The sequence below is a fragment of the Mixophyes fleayi genome, chromosome 3 (assembly GCF_038048845.1).
Source record: "Mixophyes fleayi isolate aMixFle1 chromosome 3, aMixFle1.hap1, whole genome shotgun sequence".
NCBI lineage: Eukaryota > Metazoa > Chordata > Amphibia > Anura > Limnodynastidae > Mixophyes > Mixophyes fleayi.
The window spans coordinates 335,272,709-335,297,477 of record NC_134404.1 but is presented as its reverse complement, the minus strand read 5'-3'; the positions used below and the strand labels follow the sequence as shown (position 1 = coordinate 335,297,477).

General features: G+C 44.5%; 1 protein-coding gene across 1 annotated transcript; it reads right to left on the bottom strand.

Annotated features, from left to right (window-relative positions):
* Positions 1-1,965: 1,965 nt before the first annotated feature.
* Positions 1,966-20,377, bottom strand: FBXO28 (F-box protein 28). The gene is made up of 5 exons (XM_075204319.1): positions 19,978-20,377; positions 9,212-9,321; positions 7,013-7,151; positions 4,465-4,660; positions 1,966-3,580 (listed from the first exon to the last, which is right to left on the bottom strand). The coding sequence occupies exons 1-5, from the start codon at positions 20,173-20,175 to the stop codon at positions 3,189-3,191; spliced, it is 1,035 nt and encodes a 344-aa protein (XP_075060420.1). The 5' UTR covers positions 20,176-20,377; the 3' UTR covers positions 1,966-3,188.
* Positions 20,378-24,769: the final 4,392 nt, after the last annotated feature.

The following is a 24,769-nucleotide window of genomic DNA, read 5'->3' as shown; positions in this document are numbered from 1 at the left end:
TGGCTCAGCCTCCACTGTGTCTAGGACAGGTTCCGTTTGGAATCTTGTCTAAAATAAATGTAAACATGACCTCTGCTTGGTCTACCTAAACCAAAAATGAATTTGCACAATGCAAAATATAATTATGGCAAACATTTGGGTCTGTATGTCACCTTCCTTCCCTAAATCGTCACCCCTGCCAATCAGGAAAAACACTACACGGTCAGGGACATATTACATGCTGTAATTACTACTGTAGACAAACAGTAATTCCCTACTTAATCTAGTAATCATTTTGCATGAATGTTTACAAATGTATCTAAAATGGACAAACTCTGAAGAGACCGTTAGCAGACATTATTTGACATTGGCACAATAGGGTGTTGGAGTGAAACAATGAGTAAATTAATTTTATTGCCATTTCTGCCAATCGTTCTCTATAATAAATCAATCTATATCTCCCTGTATAACAGAGCTGAACATACAAGTGGTGGAGGGTCTGCACTACACAAACTATGTCTCACTCCGCTGCAGCAGGCTGCCCTTATAAGAAGGCGTTCCTCTACCACAGCACAGACTGACTGACTGACTCGTCGGCAGACTTGTTTTGTAGAAACACACTTTGTGGATTGGCTGCTTTATTCACAAGGACATGACTGGTTTATGTCACAGCAGCTTGAGTTCTGACCTGTATAAGATTCCCTTGGAACAGCATCCTAACGATATGGGACAGACTTCAGTTGTCTGTATTAAAAGGGAGGCTCTTCAATGAAATGTGCTGTTAACAAATGAACAATGTATTCTCCCTCCATAGTTCATATCTGAAAGCTTCAATTTTAGGTTTAGTTATTCATTAAAAATATGTAACCGACGGCAGTCTGGAGATCTGTTTCAAGAGACCCACATAACCAGGTGCAGGCTGTACAACACCCGGACAGAATACCCAGATGAAATCTCCATACAGAAAGTTCTAATTATGTCTAAAGCAGAGTACACACCTATCCAACGGTCCTGCAGCTCAGGCGGTTCACAACCATTTGTTTAGATATTACAAGAGTGTGTAGATTCCCACGATCATGTTTTATCATACCAAAACACATCACATCTGTTGATTTGGTTTTATAAACCTCCTAAAAATCATGAATGATGATGGAACAATACTGGACAAATGTGGAAGTGTATACGCACTCACCACCAGCTGTGGGCAGATATCTGTAGAGTTTACAGGGTTACAATCTTGTCAGCAGATGATTATGACAGATGAAGATCACAGATCTGAAGGTAAATCGTGTAGATTTGTATACAGGACTAGACACGCTCATCAGAACTTTGAGTCGTTGGTGAAACAGTTACAGACATTGCAATTGAAGATTAAATAGGTCTGTACCTAGTTTTCCACTCCCAAAGAGTGTTGGCAGCCAACATCCTTAGGAGGTGGAAATATGGGTGAAAAAAGTCCCCATTTTTTTGTTTCGCTCGCACAATGGTGGAAAACGAAAAAAAATAAAAAAATATAAATTTTCGCACAATAGGAACCTCAAGTCGACATTATCATGCAGAACCAGAGAATACATCAAATAATCAGCACGTGTGTATAGGGCCACGTAACGATCACCATTTTACCTTCCACATGACTTAGTGCTATGTAAAACCACGTAAGACTGCAGCCATTTGATCATAGGCAGAACGTGTAATGTAATCACACAATGGTGAACTTCTCAGCCACTCTTGTGTATACATCAATGCAGTTTTATAAATGCCCCTTTAACACCTGTTCAGACTTGGGCTTTCCAACCGCTGTGGAACTACAAATCCCAGCCCTGGCCTGAGCTAGCTGTTGTAGCATCTTCCATGTCAGGCTCCAGAACGCACCTACACTAACTTTACTGAACTTGGGTGGAGATTCTAAATCAAGAATAAACAGATATATTGTCAAAGGAAAAGAACAGTCAGAAACATAAAATGACTTTTAAATCACAAGGGAAAAAAGGTATCATATATATTTATATGGATATATATATATATACGGTGTATACACAATTCAAGTCTAAGTGATGTTTTACAAAGACTGGCTTTTTCAGACATTAGAGGATCATAAACCAGTATCCAGCATCGAACTCAAATGAAAAGGAACAGGGTCACGAATACAATTCCGCCGCGTTTCGCTCAACGTGAAACTGGTGAGAGAATTTAAACTTCTAACAGTCCAACGTCTGGATGTTACAAATCTGTTAACAGGAAAATAGGCACTGAGGAGTTAGGTTACCAATAAACAAACGGAACATAAATAACACTTAAAAAAGGTTAAGCGTATGGAAGGGTGCTAGGAAAACGCCACGCAGTGTGAACCAATATCCTCTTCGCGGCTCGTTACATGTTTACGACTAGTCTTTAGTACTGGAGCTAGTTACACTTTAGACATTTTTTTTTGACAAAAAAAAAACAAAACACCGTGGTGCGTGCCTATGAATCCCAGAGGCTTTAAAGTGAACGTTCCGCCCACACAGTGGAGGCGGACATTTTGTGGGCTGAACCAAAATACTAGGAACGAACTAGTGCAGACCTGGCCAACCTGTGGTGCTCCAGGTGTTAAAGTCCCAGCATGCATTGGCAGCTGTTGGCTGGCTATCTACTGGCAAAGCATTCTGGGATGTGTAGTTTCACAACACCTGCAGAGCCACAGATTGGCCAGGATTGCACTAGCGAGATGACACGAGGATTTTACATCCAGGCAATGTTACTAGTTCCAAATGTACTGGCTTAGCCCAAAAGCTGGCTGCCTCCACTAATGCTTATGCACCAAGTATTCGGTAAATGCATTTCTTCGGCTTAGGTAAAGCAACGAGGACCATTAAATAAATATTATAAGGATTCTCAGTAGCAGAAATACCCCCTTTAAGTGAAGAGTCTAGCCTAGTGTTGTGAATGAATGGATCATTCCCTCGTACTGTGCTGTACAGATACTTGGAATCCCATAAACAAGAATACATTTCTGCTGTAACCTACCTCTCAACGGCTGCAAATTAATAAGAATAAAACGGGACTACAGAGTAACCTGCAAAAAGGTGCTCATCTTTGTATGTGGCATTTTAACTGCATGGAAGGGAAACGTGTAACCTACACCAAAGCTAAGGTTCGGTTGCACCTTGGTTGCCAACCAAAGCCCAGTCCAAAAACCATGCCGCTAGCTAAACACAGTTTTCATAGAATTACTTTCTGGTTCGAAGACGTTTTGATTTTCTAGGGCAGTCCACAACCTCCGATACTTTCTTCCTCTTTCGGGGGGAGTCATCTCTCGGACCAGTTCCGGAGGGGCCTACGGCAGTCTCCACCACGTCGCGCAGTTTGTGCTCTAAGTCAGTCAGGCGCACGTTCTGCTCGCCTATGATTTGGGTCTGTTCTAGAAGTTTCTGGTCCTGGTCTTGAAGCTGTTTCTGCTGCTCTTGTACCTTGGTGCGTAGCTCGGACACCTCCCGCCTGAGGACGGTCAAGCCGGCACCGTTGGCTTTGACTTGCTGCACCATTTTTGTCACTTCCTGCCGTGAAGGGTTTTGCTTGGAGAACAGCTGCATTGTACTTAGGGTGGTGGAGGGACCCGGGACTACATTGGGGAATAAGAAAATAAATTAAAATTAGTACCTTTCATTCCCCATTGATCCAACAACACTACACACACACACACACACACACACACACACACACAACAGGCCCAGATATGCTAAAATAAGCAGTCAAGCATCATAGAAACATGACAATCCTATGTTCCATTACTGTACATGTTCTGAAATGCAGGATTACAGTTGCGGCCGGTTTATCATCCTGCAAAGGTTCAATTACTAGATACCAAACCGCTCAAAACTGCATGTTCTAACACCCCTTACCAGGCGTTAATGTAAAGCATGATTGATGCATCTAAGTAATGCTCGTCTGCAAGACAGAAATAACAAAAAGGCAAAAAATAGTAACGGAGCACATTACTGGTGTACAAAACAATAATCTATATAGTGCCCGTACCAGGGTAGGCCAATCTGGCTAAGGCATGGAATACACAGTATATGAGAAATGTATCACAATTTGAGAAAGTGGAAAAGTTGCATGTGTCTTTTTTTTCTCAAAAAATACTGAGCAGGAGAAAAATTCATTACACTTGTCCGGACATACTTGTATTTCAGTAAGAAGTGACTTACAATGAGTATTACCCCATTAAGTTCTAGCTTTATGTACAAGAAATAGGGAAGGCCCCGCTATCCGTACCCCCATATTACACGCCTTGAGGACTCAATCCCTCCATTGTTCCACAGAGAGAGCTATGGATGGAGTGTAGTCATCATTTCCATAGAGTGTGACTCAGTGTGAGCTGACTCAGCTTCTGGTACTGGCGGCCGCTGGAATACAAGCTATAAGTGGGGTAAGTTCTCAGCGTGAGCCTATACAAGACCCTATAGAATGTGTGTGTAACCCCTCAAAGACCACACACAGCTGTACCTGGAGGAGAGCCCATGAGACGCCCGGACACGTCAGAACCCGGCAACTTCTTTTTAAGTATTGGAACAATCTTTTCATCAAAATATTCCATGGCCATAGAGGAGATGTCTCGTAGTTCTTGCAGAACCTCGTGGGCCCTCTGAGGGGATCTTGTAGAATTGACATATCTTAGTACACTGTATATCTCATCAATAACCTACAATGACATAAACATCTCTATTAGTGACCCTTCTCAGTGAATGCACCAACACACTCCAAATACTGGTTGCTGACAAAATTAACCTGTGTGTACGTGTGCGGACTGTAAGCTCCAATGGGGCAGGGACTGCAGAATTGGTGGCGCTTTATAATTAAATGATAACAAGATTAGGAGTTTGTGATATATGACCCACAGACCAAGGACACTGTAGTTTCCAGTGCTGACAATTACGAGAAAATGATATAACATGTGCTCTTCTGTCCACTGCTGGAACATTCAATACTTTGAACAATAATCAAAATCAGTCAGCATATAACATGATTGGCGCTATGTAAATAAACGATCATGAGCGGTTTGTTTACTCTACAGAAAAGAGCATTGACTTGGTTCGCTCTATATTACATTGTTATAAAACGGCCATCATGAAAAATAAAATTTTGTATGATCAATACAGGGCAGTGTCATGTAAACAGAATTTAAATGTGACACTAGCTATCCAATACTTACAGTATATAACATGTAAACTTGTTCATCATCACCATTTATTTATATAGCGCCACTGATTCCGCAGCGCTGTACAGAGAACTCACATCAGTCCCTGCCCCATTGGGGCTTACAGTCTAAATTCCCTAACACACAGAGAGACAGAGACAGAGACAGACACTAGGGTCAATTTATTAACAGCCAATTAACCTACCAGTATGTTTTTGGAGTGTGGGAGGAAACCGGAGCACCCGGAGGAAACCCACGCAAACACGGGGAGAACATACAAACTCCTCACAGATAAGGCCATGGCTGGGATTTGAACTCATGACCCCAGTGCTGTAAGGCAGAGGTGCTAACCACTACGCCACCGTGCTGCCCCAACTTGTTATTTTTAATTGTATTTTTTTAAATGTTAAATGGAAGAAGTGAAATATGGATCAGATTTGTAAAAGCATCCAAACTAAACGGGTTTCACTAGGAAGTCATAAAACATAAAGGGAACTTTCAGCATAAACACGCAGAAGGTTTTACATGTTCAGCCTGGGGTAATGCTGCGTCATACACTGACACCTAGTGGAGATCAGAGGAAAGTGACAATCGTGGAAGTACACCCAATATAAGAGGAAAACAATTTAACGAGCATTAGGCTTTGAACGCTTCACTGCAGAACATATTGGCGACATCTGCTGGTCACTTCAGAAAGACAACTGGGGCTGTATAGAATTAAATGGCTGCTCTAATGTATAAGGAAATGTATTCACAAAATACACATATATGCTACAAGGTGAAGTAATTTTATTCTCTGCACAATAAAGGAATAAAAATCTGACGCTGTGTGTAAAAATGTGACCAATTCTGCAAGAAAAGTGTTTTCCATTAGTAAATGGAACAGAAGACTACAAAGAAAAAAGGAAGGGGAAAATCCAATCTCAAAGCAAAAACAGCATTAACAGAACGGCATATATAGCACAGAAGAAAAAGAAAATATCTAAAAAAGGACGGTGTATAAATGTATCTTATTAATGTACTGTATGTACAACGCACTGCACTGTCTTTGTATAATTTTCAAAACCACAACCCAATATGTACCCTGACACGACCGGAGGTGACCATCAGAGGAGCCTGCTGTCTGGTAGCGATGTCTCATTATAAACGTTACCATTATTGTTTCTGCAGCGACTATTGCTTTCTATAAGTAATATAAAGGCATTTTGTATTTTAGGTGTAGTGGCAGTTACACCCCCACTAGAGGGAGCCACGGTGTAGGAAAATGCCAGCAGGAGATACTGGATAATATGGCTGGTGTCCTAGAATCTCTCAGATTTAAATGACCATTTAAAGGAAAAGGCCAACAGTAAGTCTCTGTGTATTATATAACATGCATTCTGAAAACATTTATCCTCTTCATCCTATATTAAGTGTCCTCTGGGTCATATTCATTACATTATTTGACTAGCCTCTACTGTTCCCATTTAGCAGGTCAACAAAAATCCACACAGATGAGGAAACCAGTTTAGGGCACAATTTTCAACTATACTTTCCTCCCCAGTCACTGACTACTCAACAAAGTTCCACAGGGTGAGACATAATTAAGGCACTCGCTCTACGGATGGCTCAGTTCTGATCTAGATTAAACAAAACTGACAACAATTTCACATTAGAATTGTCCAAATTTGATAGATATTGAAACTCAATCACCTAATAAATTTGGTCACAAACTCAGTCTGAATGCAGACTCTCAGATCTCCGAGCAGCATAAAAGCAGACTAATTTGGAGGCAGTGGTCTTTTGGGGAACATACAAGGGATGAGAGTTTGAGTATAAATAGAAACATGTGCCACATGAAGTGACTATCAGTCCTACCTTCCCAGGGATGAAACAACAGAGGTTAGAGTCCACATATTTCATAAATGTCATATTAAGCAACGACAGCCTGGTCTCCACTGCAGCCAGGATATCTGCATGACGCGCCAGCGAGTGATTCCTCCTCTCTGATTCTCGTCTGCACAATAGAGAGACAAAGTGACTAAAGGGAACAGAAAATCCAAAAACAAAGCAGGATACATGTATCAGGACTGGAAATATCCACCTAGATTCAACACCAGCCTGAAACCCCTGATCACAGCAAAGGTCCTATGGTTGGGACACACTCACAAGCCATCCCAGTGCTTTACCTACAACAGCCTGAGAGTCTCCGATACAGGGCTGCGTATGTACAAGATGGCTCATTATAAGCCTCTGGAGACGCTGCCCTGTTATTCATCCATTCTAGGACATGGGAGTTTCAATTTTTAACCAGACACAGCTATGGCAATGGCCGGGCTTCATCCTCCATCACAGAAGCAAGAGAAGTTTGTTCAGTGCTGCAAAGTGTTTATCATCTGTACATAGGAGACTACAACTGGGCACTACCTGTGGATTGGAACATGGACCCATGAATGCTCACAAGTCCAGACTTACTTATATACAGCTGCTCCTAATGGATATCTCCAATGCTTAGATGTGAACACTCAGCTTACAGATGATTTTATCTGTTCCTTAAACACACTAGGTGATGGGGCTTTGGTTTTGCTAAACGCCTTTTATATATTTGCATTATAATTTGAAAAGAAAAAAAAATGGATAGAGAAGAAGGGTCGTGGGTCATTGAATGTAACATTATCACAGACGGCTCTAGCCAATATAGTGCCAACCAGGTACGTACTGGTACCTAGTGATTCCGATGGCGTTTTATTTCACTAAGTGGCAACTTAATTATTAGGAATAGAACCTTCCAACATCTCCCCGATATAGAATGCAGAGTGAGACTTATATCCACCGGTCCTGTCAAGCAGAGGATACAACAGCTGTCGGATCAGAAATGGCTGCAATGTATTAAATTATGATCATGTCATTAAGTCATCACTCTTTAGTGGCATCATATGTCTGTACCATTAACCTGTCCTTCAAAAGAGCTAGTGTGACCAGAATTATTATTATTGCTGCTGGAATGTGCCTGGTCAACAGGAATGTACAGAATACAAATATCCTCTACTAAGCATTATATACCAGATGCTGGTGAAAGATAAAACCTATGCTGAAACAGTAATCACATATACATCAGGAGGGGCTGTATTACTAGGACTTTAAGCAGTGCGACCACCTCTGGGGTGAAGGAATAACTATACGGATAAAACCCAAGCAGTCATGACAGTGTTTGTAGAACAGCTGCACAGCAAGGAGGCAGTTTTAAAAAAAAGGAGGTACATTTTTACTTGAGGATTTCAATTGTGATTTAACATCACATTGGAGGACAATTTCCACTTTAGGAATTGTCCTTTCAAAAAAAAATACAACCCTCTCCCCTCCCCTCACTTTCTTTGGTGTCCAAAAGGTGGGAGGGAGGAATCAGGCCACCGATGTGTAGACCCCACGGTCACCATTTAAATGTGATGATTTTGTGCGATCTCAAACCACCAGTCGTTACTGGGTCTTTCCCATGATATTTCTGCAATGAAGAGGGCGCGACAGAATGCTCAGCTGTGCTCTGCTTTTCTGGAAACCCAAGTTCTTCATGGGTACACACAGAAAAGGTCCTTAAAAAAGTTCCAATTTAGGGGTGGACAAAATTAGAATTCAGAGGCCTGTCAGCCTACTCTAGGAGCCAGGAGGATTTTTAAGGGGCCAGGGAAAACAGAAGTCAATAGAGAAGACTCAAAAGGAGACGTGTAATTTTTTTTAGGAGCACTGGTGTATATTTATCAGGGTTTAGGCATAAAGCTGCCTCATTGACCAATTCCCTACTTTCATTTTATGGACCAAATAGTGCTTCATCCCTCAGTGATTTCACTGGTTCCTAGTGAATTGATGGCCATTCTCATGCACATTGCCTGAGCCCATAAAACAGCTGCCTACGCTGTGTGTGGGCAGTGGGTACTTATTACACTGCTGCATAGACTTTCACCAACAATGCTTGCTTTGAGAAGAGCAGGATAAAATAAGAATGTGCATATAAGGAATGTCTTCCTGTACTGGGCACTGGATGATTGAGGTGCGGAGGGGGCATGCTGGTACAGAACATACCTTGGCAGCTGTGCTTTGACCTGTTTCTGACACAAGTTGTGGTACCGTTCCACTCGCAGGAAGCCCTGGTTGAGCAAACGCTGACATTCCAGATCCATACGTTTGCAGACCTACAAGACACAGACCACGAGTGACAAATAGTATACAAACAAATAAACTTGAAATACACAGAAGTTGCCAAGTAAACAGAATACATCCTGCTGCTTTACAAGGAAACGGCTTAAATCCAGCAACTGTCTGGTATCTGGAACACACATGAAAACCAGTGGAAAGGATGACAAGGTGGTGTTGCCCATAGCAACCAAATGTTTGTTATAATTTCATAAACCACGCTAGAAAAAATGGCATTCTGATTGGTTGCTATGGATAATACAATCATTGCAACTCGTTTTATGAACGTCCACCATTGTGTTTTCCTTTCCATAGCTGAATTTTACCCAGTGCAAATATTTTCAAACATACTGAATTGGATTACATTTAAAATAGATTGATTTTCCTTGCAAACAGTTCTTCTGCTGAGCCGCTCTGTCAGTCTCTACATTGGTTGCCTATATTTCAAGGAATTCAATATAAAATTCTTCTACAAGACCATCAACAAAATTGCACAGACATACATCTCCTCACTTGTCTCAAAATATCTCCCGACTCGACACCCCTGTTCTGCACAAGATCTGCGCCTCTCTTCCACTCATCACTTCCTCCCATTCCCGGTTACAGGATTTTTTTCGGGCTGCACCCACTTTGTGGAATTCCCTCCCTCGCACAGTAAGACTTTCCTCTAGTCTTCAAACCTTCAAGGGTTCTTTGAAAACCCACCTCTTCAGACAAGCTTATAATATTCCTCAACCAGCCTGTTAATTTCCCTAGGTTACCCTATTACCACCCTCTACACAGCCAACACTAGACAGCAACCCTCTGATTGACATTGCTGTGTGACTGACCACACAGCCCACTGAATACTTTTTACCTTTGCATTCTAGCTGGTCCAGTGTGCAATATGATGTAGCACATGCCCTTGTGTTTCAAATTCCCATTGTCCCATAGATTGTAAGCTTGCGAGCAGGGTTCTCTTACCTCTCTGTCTGTATGTATAACCCAGTATTGTCTTATAAATGTTTGTTCCCAATTTTAAAGCGCTACGGAATTCGCTGGCAATATATAAATAAATGTTGAGGATGCTAAAATGCCAGAGAGATTTTACATAAGTGGTTATATACTCACTAGAACAATGCCAGGGCTAAAACAACCAGTGGCTGTATAGTTGTTGAGGAACTAGAAGTCCCAGCCTGCCAGGCCAGTCTCTCTGCCTTTATACAGTGTTCAAAACTGTGACATGTAACAAAAGTAGGCATGGCCTGTTTGCCCAATTTCTATACATTAGTAACATCATCACTACTTCTATAAATAAGAAAAGCTGATCTTATATTGTAATTAGCCTACAAGCACATGACATGCCACCTTCCCATCAAAATCTTGGCTAGCGCACCCTGACATAATGGCAGATCACAACACTAAGATGACGCAGGTAACAAAAGCGTGAGGATCCAAAATGTGGGCGCAACTGCAAATTCTGGCATCTGTGCAATTCCAACAATGACATCTGCATCCCAAACTACAGAAGGCATAATTCAGAGTGCAATGAAACCCTCAAACACATTTATTTGCTCAATACTCCTTTCCCATTTATGCACCTACTGTGGCCTATCTTCAAGACTATCATTTCTGGGGAAAATGCATTCCTAAGCTTCCCCCCATCCCCGATAACCAACAAGGGTGTCCTGATGGGTCAGACTTTTTTTTTGTTTTCTTTTTACACAAACCTTGTCCGTCCGATTTATCAACCACTGTGTGTGCCCAAAAGGAAAACCAGAAGATTTTGTTGATACAAATAATCTATGACCTCAAACTCCTAACCAGAGCACTGGACACTTTGATGTTTCCTGTTACTGTAGCATACACTCAGAGTTCTATCGTCATGGAAACGGCTTTGCTCTCACTTTACAGAGATGCTCGACATTAGCTATAGAAAGAGACCGCTTCATAAAGCTGTACCATACACAACAGTTCATACTTTAAATCACTGAGTTGGTAGAAGTCCCCCCCCCCCCTCTCCCCATTTTGACAGACACCAGTGTTGCTTAAATTAATGTACAACTTCACACCCCTTGTTTTCGCTTATACTTCTTGCCTACAGACTTGCTTGACAGATCATTCTTGTTTTAAAAACAGACCTTTTTAAAGAGCAAGTTATTCAAGTATTTGGCAATATGTATCAAAGGCTGCGTATTACCTAATAAACCTGAAATAAATGGGGTGTTTTTACGGATGTCCATCATCCTCTCCCTCCCCTGCAGGGTGCTGCCATATTTGGAGAAGGGTGACTGACAGTTTGGCAGACTTGCTTTGCAGATATGTTCTATATGTTGATTAATTCATACACAGGGGAGCAAATCACACAATAAGTAAAATTCCTTATTCTCAGCTGTTTATTTACTTTTTTTTACCTCCCTCAGATCCAACTGGAGACAAATTTGGGTGTTTAGTGGTCCTTTAAAATAAAACCATTACCTATAAAGCTGAAAATAACTCCCTTTAACATGTGATCGGGAGGCAGAGTACAGCTGCAGATTTAAATGTAGTTTTACAACAGCAAACAAATTCAAGGCTCAAACTCAGGGGGCTAGATTTACTAAGCTGCGGGTTTGAAAAAGTGGGGATGTTGCCTATAGCAACCAATCAGATTCTAGCTGTCATTTTGTAGAAGGTACTAAATAAATGAAAGCTAGAATCTGATTGGTTGCTATAGGCAACATCCCCACTTTTTCAAACCCCGCAGCTTAGCAAATCTAGCCCAGGGTCTCTAAAGTGTCTTTTATACATCTAACATTTATTTAAAGGTGGATTTCTGTCTTTGTATTGCTGCATATAAAAAGGAGTCTTATTTTTCCAAATTAAACAATAGGTTCCAACACCCTCTGGAGTGAAAGGGTTAGCATGAAGAAAGATGAAGGATGGCAGATTATATCAGGTCACCATCACCTCGTAGCCGTCTGAAACTAGAGACTGGCACACAATGCTTTGCTTGGCACTGCCAAGAAGGATCAGTTACAGAGACACAACAGGAGTCCAGGAAAGATTGCAGTGCTAGCACACAAGACTTCACACCAATGGGAACGGGTATGCATGCTTTAACACAACCTTACAATAATTCCCATATTCCTAGCTGATAGATATATGGCATGCATGTAATGTTAAGCAGCAAATGCATAGAATTAAATCTTCGACAAATCCCCAGAGCTGAGCAGCCACAGCACATGAACTTTTAGGGTTCACACGGATGAGATATATATACTTAGCAAATAGAAAACCTGTGGCTCTCTGCTCGTTCCCACAAGCTACAGGTTAGTCTAAACCAGGGTTGTTCAACCCGCGGCCCGCGGGCCGCATGCGGCCCAGCACGCCTGTAAATGTGGCCCAGCAGGAGTTTTGGTTGTGGCAAGGGGGCAGCGCTGTTAATGAAAAAAAAAAATCCTGCAAAAAAAAAAAAAGAAAAAGAAAATACTTACCTTGCGGTCACTTAAGCTGGCGCTCCGGCTCCCTCCCTGGTCTCCTCCTCCGTGCAGCGCTCGCAGTGAATGTCGGGGGTGACGTCATCACACCCAACATCCATTGCGTAGCGCAGCACAGAGGAGTCACCCGCGCGAACTATCAGCAGCAGTGAAAGATTATCCAGTATCTTATTGTTGTTACTCTGAATTTGGACTTTCTGCACCATGCAATTATGAACTAGCTGTGTTTTCTGTATGTATCTAATATAAATATTAAGAGATGATTGTATTTTTAATATTTGAGACCATTTTAAATGTGCAGTGCTGAATAGGGTGAAAATATCACCCACTGTTACCCTCATCGGAGGCGGCTCCATGAGCCATTTTTCCCGCCACCCTATCTTTAAATCTCTGTATATTTCTATTAGTCCTCCTGATGCTCCTATATCGGTGACCATTTCAAACTGGTCAATAAAAAAAATGATTCATGGGTGCAGAAAGAGGAAAAAAAAGTTTTTGGCATTTAATTCCCCGAACCCCACTAAGGGGCAGATGCAGGTAAGTTAAATTGTAGCTGGTAATGGGACTACTGCTTTAATCATGATTCTGCAACAGGTTTCCTAACTCTTACTAACTTCATTTCCAAGTAAGTTTAATATGTTAACTATGTTTTCTATGGTTTTTTTGGATGATCAGCTATTGTTTGTGTTAGTGTATTTTATGTGCGGCCCAAACCAACTCGTCGTCTTCCAATGTGGCCCAGGGAAGCTAAAAGGTTGGACACCCCTGGTCTAAACTGTGGAAGCCCCTGTCTGCAGCGGCCCATGGATTACACTACTCCTTGTGTGCACAGAAGAAGCGCACAGACACCACAATCAATCATCCCGATGCCTGGGGTATTTTCAGAGCCGTTTGCTTGCAGTGCATCCCATTAGCAGAGCAGAGTTAGCAAATTCTCTGCATACACTTCAGTGACAAGAAAGTGAACATCTGCATATAGCTTAAAGTATACTATGCTTGAATCAGATAAACCCTAAGGACAGAAGACCTGAATCCTCTTATCTCGTCGGTTCAGTAACTCCTAGAAAGCAGTCTTTATAAAATGAACATGGTATAGGAACGCATCCAGCAGGCAATCCACCAGTGTATATTAGATTCTAGGCTACATGGCAGGAGCCCAAATCGTTCCATGTTCGCAACAGTGGAACCAACACAGAAGGAACATATGACCAGAGACAGAATGTGCCCATGAAAACTTACCCTATTCTAACTAGGTACAGCAGCATCTTACTGGATAATGTTCAGGGACTCTTATTACATTCTAATGAGACAGCAAATTAGTTTATAGAACTTGCGGATGTGTTTCAAACCGATCACACCAGCTACAATCAGTTTTTCAAACCCAATTCTTTATGGCTTTAATGTTAAATTTTCCAAATACAGTCCTAACTGATTGCCAGTTACAACAAATTAAGTTGATCCAGATAACTAAACGGCTTCTCCATGGTTGTTGGAGAAAACCTCCCTCCCCAGCAGAGAGCTTCTTATGGGACTGTTACAGACTTCAAAGTCCCAATGTGAATAGCTTTACCCATGGGCAGCACGGTGGCTTAGTGCTTAGCACTTCTGACTCACAGTACTGGGGTCATGAGTTTGATTCTCGACCATGGCCTTATCTGTGAGGAGTTTGTATGTTCTCCCCGTGTTTGCGTGGGTTTCTTCTGGGTGCTCTGGTTTCCTCCCACAATCCATAAGCATACTGGTAGGTTAATTGGCTGCTATTAAATTGACCCTAGTCAGTGTGTCTGTGTTAGGGAATTTAGACTGTAAGCTCCAATGGCGCAGAGACTGATGTGAGCGAGTTCTCTGTACAGCGCTGCGGAATTAGTGGCGCTATATAAATAGATGATGATGGCCCGAAGGTGGTCTTAGCAACAAATGGCTGTATAGTCATTGAGAAGTATCCTACACGCACAAATTTATTTGTATATATATCACATTCGGAGCAGTGCTTATACTTAACTAAATATGTCCATCAAGCGCTATTACTACTACTCTACTGCAGGTTGCCATGTAAGGAGGAAGATGTTTCTCTAACAGTCACAGAGTGTCTGACAGCTTTACAGACTTGCACTGTATGGACTGGAGGATCCATGTGTGGCCAGTGATGTCACATTAGCTCAAATGACTAAATTCTGAGCTTTCTGACTTGTATCAGATCCAATCAGGACACAGGACGGAGTTCCAGTAATGGGGATGGTGGCCGACTAGTGAAGCTATGGCGATATCATGCGCACTGTGGATATTGTATATTGCACTTATTTTGATTTTGTCCAGGGTTATATATGGGACTATACAATGCCCATACACCACTTTTTAATGGAAACTACTAAACATAAAATGTCAAGATTAACAAAGACTGTCAAAATGACAAAAGTGATTTTTTTAACGGGTGTCATAGCCTGTAGGGGATGCAAGTTGTCATTTTTTCCTAGTAGGGTTTAGAAAATTACAGCAAATATTTGCTTGGTTGCTTTAGAATACAGTACCTTTAATTCTGTGCACCAGTTTCCATAAATTTCCTTAATCAATTCATGCAGATGGGGAAGAGCCAGTAATGTTCAGAAGTTAAGATCTCCCCAAATTACCATAAATTGTTAATCACCTCCCCCCCAAACTCTACAATCTATTAAAGCATCCTTAGAATGTAATATGAAAAATTAATTCTGGTCTGCATTTAAAGAGGTGATCAGACTGTAGCTAAGTTCCCTGTTTATAAAATGTGAAACACTGCATTCCATACACTGACACATGCCAAACTTATTTTCACTCCACTAATAGGATACTGCAATATTGCTCATTAAATGTAAGTTCAGTGTTTCTGCTGCAGGAATATTGCACAGAAAGTTTTCCTAGACATTGATGCTCCACCAGTCTTACCATGTGCTGTCACTATAAGCTTCTTTGTTTATTCTGCACAAAGTGAAAATAACCCCGTTAAAGCAGACAAACCATGCTGGGCTGGCACACCAATAAATAAGATGCAAGGAGTCTACACATTATAAAGACTCATCTGCAGAGTCTGTTACATTCGCTGCGCCGTGAATGTATCTGGTGTGCAAGATGAAGGGAATCATTTGTCAACATCAGATCTACACAACCTCCGAACCAATGATCTTTGTGTTCTCTTTCTATCAACCTTCAACCAGACACCTGAGCTTTTATGCAACTAACCCATCAACGTTAAGCAGCATCTGTGCCGAGTGAATGTTGTACTGCGCTACAGAATAGGCCAGGTCCAAGAAATTGCAATACAACAGTTTTCCAGTGGGATAAGAAAATATGTAAAACTGGACCATCTACACAGATTTGCGCTGAATAAAGGTTGCATTTATGATCGCTAAACCAAAAGCAGACTCATCACCTTCACATTACACATATCCGAACAACAGGTTCATCACTATTGGCTAAGTGGTTAGCACTTCTGCCTCACAGTACTGAGGTCATGAGTTCAATTCCTGACCATGGCCTTATCTGTGAGGAGTTTGTATGTTCTCCCCGTGTTTGCGTGGGATTTATCCGTGTGCCCCGCACATTTCAAAAACATACTGGTAGGTTAATTGGCGGCTATCAAATTGACCCTAGTCTGTGTGTGTCAGTCTGTGTGTGTGTATGTTAGGGAATTTAGACTGTAAGCTCCAATGGGGCAGGGACTGATGTGAGCGAGTTCTCTGTACAGCGCTGCGGAATTAGTGGCGCTATATAAATAAATGGTGATGATGATATAGTTCCTATGATATATATTTATTAATTATGCACTGCCTACTTAACAACCCCGAAGACAGAGAAAAAGTTCTGTCTCTTAATTTTATTTTTTATAATACATATATGCGCTATTAGTTGTGCAATGCAATTAAACTTTTTACTTAGGCTTTATTACTGTTAGGACCACCTGTCACCTTCAGACACTGAGCAACCAGGTAGCTCAGAAAAACAAGTTGTGCTTTAATTTAGCAGTCCGACAAATAAACGTGGGTTGGGTCCTAATAGGACAAGGGTTTAGTAGAAGCACCTGATAACATCCATGTCCATCAATCGCTGACCTATTTACATTGCTGTGTCATTAATCAGTTGCATATCATTGTGCGCATATATAATCAGCAACAATTTATATATTGGTAATTTACTGAACAAACACCAGTTGTCAGGGCAACAACAAAAAAAAAAAAAAAAAAGAACTGGTGACCAGAGAACAGGAGCAAAACACGGGCGGTTATTACATTTATGTCACTCTATGCACCCTGTGAATATTCCTTTGCGCACACATTACCGCTTCTGCAGACCGCTACATTGCCTGCAGCATTATGGTTTGTAAATCGAGATATTCCCATCAATAATTGCTTTAGCTCCACAGACTTTATCGACACCTGACTCCGACCATAGTGTTCAATAAGGTGCTTGATGACATGGAAAAGCCACAAGGACAATTTGATTGATAACTTATGGTTCCACCCCAATAACCCAACAGACCTATGAGATACTCTGTATGGACACCTGGAAAGCCTCGGAGTGAGACTGCACATTCCAGATAATCTTGGAGTGCTTTTATATGCATCTTCTAGTATAGGATATGAGTAATCTATTGGATATGTACATCTGCATTTGTGTACAGCATTTAATGCAAAACGTTGTTAGCTAACTTTGTCATACTGCACATTACAAGTATGACTGAACAGGGCGTTCTAAAAAATATCCACTAAAATAAAAATCACATAACTTATACAGGCAATGTGTACTTCATTAATTATTATTTTTTTATATATATAGTGCCACTATATTACACAGCAAAGAGAATAATTATCACACTCACATCAGTCCCTGCCCCATTGTAGCTTTTAGTCTAAATTCCCTAACGCGCACACACAGAGTTGGGGTGTGTCGTGCCCTAATGTGCTGTGGTCATTCCTGTGTAGTGCGATATGAAAAACTTGGGAGCTATGCAACTGTCTAGGGTCATTATATAGAGGCGTATTATCATATGGCGAGTTTAGTGACTCTTCTACAGGGTGTGTCCTGCTAGATTTTAATATCTCAATAACATTTTAATGGGACTTTTTATGTTTGTTTGTCTAGTTAGTCTTGATCTAGCAAGCACTGTAACATATGAGGGCCAATGTCCCAATGTCTGATGTACAAGTAGTGGACAAAAAAACAGCAACAGACACAAAAAACAAAACACTTGGGTACACGTAGGGTACTAAGCATATTTGAGAGCAGGGTGTAGCTAATGCATTAATTAAGCAAATAACGCAGTATGCTCAGGATTCTGTATAAAAATGTTAGACTGCCTGGTTGGCTATAATTATAGCTAGCAGGGGCTGCAAGAGGAGAACTGGGGGGCTTGGAAAGAGGGGTGAATATTGGAGCGCACTTCGCAGGCACTTCGGTGACCAAGACACAGCAATGTACGTCAACATGAACTGCGAGGAAAAGACAAGATCTGCAAAGGACAAGTGGTTGGCAGCGTATTCAATAATTTGAAGTGCGAGCAAAACAGGCAACTGACACGAACTCCGCAGAGCAGGATAACAGTTGCACTGCAGTGCGTAAAACTGCTCATCCCACCTGGCAACGCATGTTTGCAAGTACAGTGGTGGCAAAAGACTACAGATCATTGGCGGAAGACTATATGGCCTTAAGAACATCCATAACCATGTTCGCAATAGATGAGTGGCACCAACCAAGAGAACTTTGCGGCCCAAGCGCTTGTTCAATGCAGTTTTTCAGTGGTTCCATAGTGTTGTGGGTGCATTTTCTTTGCATGGTGTGGGAGCAGCCATTCCTTTAAAATTGAAGGTCAATACACAACGCTACTTAATGGTACAGAATGATTATTGACCCCTTGTTACATAATTTCTGTCCTGATGCGAGTGTCTTCCAGGATGATAATACCCATCACCCACAAAGCAGGTGGTGGCCCAATGAGTTCAGCATGATACAGAGGTTCATATTTCATCAACAAATCTGAACCCAATCGAGCAATTATAGGATATTCTGAAACTACGTCTGAGGCAGCATCTTCAGAAAGCATCAACCGGGAGTCTGTGGAGCGACCTTCACAAGGGAGAATGATTCTGCATTTCACTGCACAATCCCAGACAACAGTATACCCAATGCCAGAATACATACAGGCCCACATTGCTGCTCATAGTGGATCCATTCCTTATTAAGTGACTTTATATTGGAATTCCCTGCAGTTGTTCTGAGGGTTATCACAAGAAATACAAGATGGTGGACACAGCCAAAATCCACAGACATGCACTGAAATTTATCAGCAAGGTCTTCGCTGAGTAAAAGTATACCTGTCACTCACACACTGTACGGCAGCTATTTTCTAGTTTGTATCACAAGTATAGTTCTGTCCATTCACCAGCAACATCACTGAGGCAGGAGGCACTTGAGTGCCTCATTCCTAGTGATATGACCAGGCTGAATATTGGTGCAGTTTACACTATAGTTACATCTACTATGTTTAGCTGTCAGATACACCACAGCAGGTATATTAAACATTTACAGGCAAGATATATTAGTTAAAGATTTACAGACATTAATATGTACTTGGTAAATATTTACAGGCACAAAAAGATAAAACAATGGACACAGTGCGTGGGTTTTGGTAACCCTGGTAAAGCAATGCTGCTAAATGAACATGAGCCATATTGTATAAGTTTTTAAAACCATCTAAAAAAGGGGGAGCTGCAAAACTGGGGCAAGCTGGTATTAAATGGCATTGCTTTCAGACCACCTAAGAACCACTACATATTATTGCTGGTAAATCTGTGTCCATAGCAAAGCCTCCTGGACAGGGCCATCTTGTGTCACACGCAGCCATAAACATGACCGCCACCCTTACCTCCCAAGAGGTTATGCAGCAGTCAACTACTGCTGCTGCAGAACCTCTTGGGAGGTAATGGTGCTTATATAAACGCATTAATGATTTCTAGAGTAGATTAATTTGGTCTCAGATAGAGACACTGGTAGATCTACTGCACCACAGCCATATGTAGTGATAATTACATTATCCAGGGTGGATGGATAATGGGGGGGTCGTCCCTGCAGCCCCATTCTAAGAAGCCCATTATACCCCTCCCCTCCCAAGGGGCATCCTCCCCTCCCAGGGGCCACCATCCACCCCCCAACCCCTTGCTGACATCTCACCAGCCGCAGTTGGCTGATCTCGTCGTAGGTCAGGAAGTTGAGGATGTTCTCGATGGCCACGATGGGGAGGCCGAGCAGGGTGTTGCTCTGGGGCAGCTGGCTGGGGCTGGGGGAGGCCGACCTCGGCCTCTGGCTGCAGGAGGAGCCCGGGCCCCCCGAGCCGCCTTCATTCCCCCGATCCTCCTCGGCTGCCGACATCTTTCTCTTCCTCCTGGACCAACAACGTCCCCGTCTGAGGTCACTTCCGTCAGGAGGAGCCTCCTTTACCTCAGACTACTCCTCCTCATCGCCCGTGACGCCATCATGGGCGCCGCCATTTTGTGTGGTGAGTGTGAGGAGAGCTGGCAGTGAGTGTGAGGGGAGCTGGCAGTGGGTGTGAGGAGAGCTGGCAGTGAGTGTGAGGGGAGCTGGCAGTGGGTGTGAAGGGAGCTGGCAGTGAGTGTGAGGGGAGCTGGCAGTGGGTGCGAGGAGAGCTGACAGTGGGTGTGACGAGATCTGGCAGTGGGTGTGAGGGGAGCTGGCAGTGGGTGTGAAGGGAGCTGGCAGTGAGTGCGAAGGGAGCTGGCAGTGAGTGCGAGGAGAGCTGACAGTGGGTGTGAGGAGAGCTGGCAGTGAGTGTGAGGGGAGCTGGCAGTGAGTGCGAGGAGAGCTGGCAGTGGGTGTGAAGGGAGCTGGCAGTGAGTGTGAGGGGAGCTGACAGTGGGTGTGAGGGGAGCTGGCAGTGGGTGTGAGGAGAGCTGGCAGTGGGTGTGAGGGGAGCTGGCAGTGAGTGTGAGGGGAGCTGGCAGTGGGTGCGAAGGGAGCTGGCAGTGAGTGTGAGGGGAGCTGGCAGTGGGTGCGAGGAGAGCTGACAGTGGGTGTGACGAGATCTGGCAGTGGGTGTGAGGGAAGCTGGCAGTGGGTGTGAAGGGAGCTGGCAGTGAGTGCGAGGAGAGCTGACAGTGGGTGTGAGGGGAGCTGACAGTGGGTGTGAGGGGAGCTGGCAGTGGGTGTGAGGGGAGCTGACAGTGGGTGTGAGGAGAGCTGGCAGTGGGTGTGAGGGGAGCTGGCAGTGAGTGTGAGGGGAGCTGGCAGTGGGTGCGAAGGGAGCTGGCAGTGAGTGCGAAGAGAGCTGACAGTGGGTGTGACGAGATCTGGCAGTGGGTGTGAGGGGAGCTGACAGTGGGTGTGAGGAGAGCTGGCAGTGGGTGTGAGGGGAGCTGGCAGTGAGTGTGAGGAGAGCTGGCAGTGGGTGTGAGGGGAGCTGGCAGTGAGTGTGAGGAGAGCTGGCAGTGGGTGTGAGGGGAGCTGGCAGTGGGTGTGAGGGGAGCTGGCAGTGGGTGTGAGGGGAGCTGGCAGTGCGTGTGAGGGGTGCTGGCAGTGGGTGTGAGGGGTGCTGGCAGTGGGTGTGAGGGAAGCTGGCAGTGGGTGTGAGGGGAGCTGGCAGTGAGTGTGAGGGGAGCTGACAGTGGGTGTGAGGGGAGCTGGCAGTGGGTGTGAGGAGAGCTGGCAGTGGGTGTGAGGGAAGCTGGCAGTGGGTGTGAGGAGAGCTGACAGTGGGTGTGAGGGGAGCTGGCAGTGGGTGTAAGGGGAGCTGACAGTGGGTGTGAGGAGAGCTGGCAGTGGGTGTGAGGGGAGCTGGTAGTGAGTGTGAGGAGAGCTGGCAGTGGGTGTGAAGGGAGCTGGCAGTGGGTGTGAGGAGAGCTGGCAGTGGGTGTGAGGAGAGCTGGCAGTGAGTGTGAGGAGAGCTGGCAGTGGGTGTGAGGAGAGCTGGCAGTGAGTGTGAGGGAAGCTGGCAGTGAGTGTGAGGGGAGCTGGCAGTGAGTGTGAGGAAAGCTGGCAGTGGGTGTCAGAAGAGCTGGCAGTGAGTGTGAGGGGAGCTGGCAGTGAGTCTACCTGACTGACCACAGAGAGGACAGTGGGTGCACAGTATAGTCAGTTACTACACTGAAGTCAGATTATCTTGTACAGCCTGATATTTACTAGTGAAAAATGCCTTTTATTAGTTACAGTGTTAAAATATAGAAAAGCAACAAAATGTATAAGTGATGTGTGAAAAAAAAATTAAAGTGATTTTAAAATACAGTTCGTGGCTCTTGGGGGCATATTCAATTGTTGCCATTTCCCGCGGCGTTAAAAGTATTACCGTTATTACGATAATGCTAAGCCGGATTTTGGAGCTGCGAGCTGCAATCCATTGTTAAAGGTACCGTAATGACGGTAATAGTACAGGCGCTGCATTACTTTTACATGTAACGCCAACAATTGAATTTGATCTCTTATTAATAGTGGAAGTAAATTGTATATTATCCTTGGTATACTTACTATTAAGCTAATCTCCAGTGAAAGTAATGAGACCCCAAAATAGGTGCAGAAAATGATATATTAGCCACTGGCTAAGGTTGGCACAGGTAGGATGCCTATTCCTACTAAGAGCGTAGGTTCCCACTATTCATAGAGCTGCAAATTGTATCTTTGAGGGTATGAAATTGTCAGAGCCCTATTCCGTCAAAGCAACTTGTCTGCTAATTCCTTCAGCTAGTAGATAAATAGAATGGTGACCAGTGATTTCATATCTAACTACTGAAATCTCACTGACTGTCCAGCACTGATCACCTCGGTACCATCACTGCCCAGCACTGATCACCTCGGTACCAGCACTGATCACCTCGATACCATCACTGACTGCCCAGCACTGATCACCACGGTACCATCACTGACTGCCCAGCACTGATCACCTCGGTACCAGCACTGATCATCCCGGTACCATCACTGCCCAGCACTGATCACCTCGATACCATCACTGACTGCCCAGCACTGATCACCTCGGTACCATCACTGACTGCCCAGCACTGATCACCTCGGTACCATCACTGCCCAGCACTGATCACCTCGGTACCATCACTGACCGCCCAGCACTGATCACCTCTGTACCATCACTGACCGCCCAGCACTGATCACCTCGGTACCATCGCTGACTGCCCAGCACTGATCACCTCGGTACCATCGCTGACTGCCCAGCACTGATCACCTCGGTACCATCGCTGACTGCCCAGCACTGATCACCTCTGTACCATCGCTGACTGCCCAGCACTGTTCACCTCGGTACCATCACTGACTGCCCAGCACTGATCACCTCGGTACCATCACTGACTGCCCAGAACTGATCACCTCGGTACCATCACTGACTGCCCAGCACTGATCACCTTGGTACCATCACTGACTGCCCAGCACTGATCACCTCGGTACCATCACTGACCGCCCAGCACTGATCACCTCGGTACCATCACTGACTGCCCAGCACTGATCACCTCGGTGCCATCACTGACTGCCCAGCACTGATCACCTCGGTACCATCACTGACTGCCCAGCACTGATCACCTCGGTACCATCACTGACTGCCCAGCACTGATCACCTCGGTACCATCACTGACTGCCCAGCACTGATCACCTCTGTACCATCACTGACTGCCCAGCACTGATCACCTCGGTACCATCACTGACTGCCCAGCACTGATCACCTCTGTACCATCACTGACTGCCCAGCACTAATCACCTCGGTACCATCACTGACTGCCCAGCACTAATCACCTCGGTACCATCACTGACTGCCCAGCACTAATCACCTCGGTACCATCACTGACTGCCCAGCACTAATCACCTCGGTACCATCACTGACTGCCCAGCACTGATCACCTCGGTACCATCACTGCCCAGCACTGATCACCTCGGTACCATCACTGACTGCCCAGCACTGATCACCTCGGTACCATCACTGACTGCCCAGCACTGTTCAACTCGGTACCATCACTGACTGCCCAGCACTGATCACCTCGGTACCATCACTGACTGCCCAGCACTGATCACCTCAGTACAATCATTGACCGCCCAGCACTGATCACCTTGGTACCATCACTGACTGCCCAGCACTGATCACCTCTGTACCATCACTGACTGCCCAGCACTAATCACCTCGGTACCATCACTGACTGCCCAGCACTAATCACCTCGGTACCATCACTGACTGCCCAGCACTAATCACCTCGGTACCATCACTGACTGCCCAGCACTAATCACCTCGGTACCATCACTGACTGCCCAGCACTGATCACCTCGGTACCATCACTGCCCAGCACTGATCACCTCGGTACCATCACTGACTGCCCAGCACTGATCACCTCGGTACCATCACTGACTGCCCAGCACTGATCACCTCGGTACCATCACTGACTGCCCAGCACTGATCACCTCTTTACCATCACTGACTGCCCAGCACTGATCATCTCGGTACCATCACTGACTGCCCAGCACTGATCACCTCTGTACCATCACCGACTGCCCAGCACTGATCATCTCGGTACAATCACTGACTGCCCAGCACTGATCACCTCTGTACCATCACTGACTGCCCAGCACTGTTCAACTCGGTACCATCACTGACTGCCCAGCACTGATCACCTCGGTACCATCACTGACTGCCCAGCACTGTTCAACTCGGTACCATCACTGACTGCCCAGCACTGATCACCTCGGTACCATCACTGACTGCCCAGCACTGATCACCTCGGTACCATCACTGACTGCCCAGCACTGATCACCTCAGTACAATCACTGACTGCCCAGCACTGATCACCTCGGTACCATCACTGACTGCCCAGCACTGATCACCTCGGTACCATCACTGACTGCCCAGCACTGATCACCTCTGTACCATCACTGACCGCCCAGCACTGATCACCTCGGTACCATCACTGACCGCCCAGCACTGATCACCTCGGTACAATCATTGACCGCCCAGCACTGATCACCTCGG

What these genes read in the sequence shown, in the direction of transcription:
- FBXO28 (XM_075204319.1), bottom strand. Translation starts at nt 20,175, where the DNA reads ATGTCGGCAGCCGAGGAGGATCGGGGGAATGAAGGCGGCTCGGGGGGC. An exon ending in GTTGTTTCATCCCTGGGAAG is followed by an intron (nt 4,661 to 7,012) that starts GTAGGACTGATA and finishes ATGTCATTGTAG; the next exon opens with GTTATTGATGAGATATACAG. An exon ending in TCTCATGGGCTCTCCTCCAG is followed by an intron (nt 3,581 to 4,464) that starts GTACAGCTGTGT and finishes TCCCCAATGTAG; the next exon opens with TCCCGGGTCCCTCCACCACC.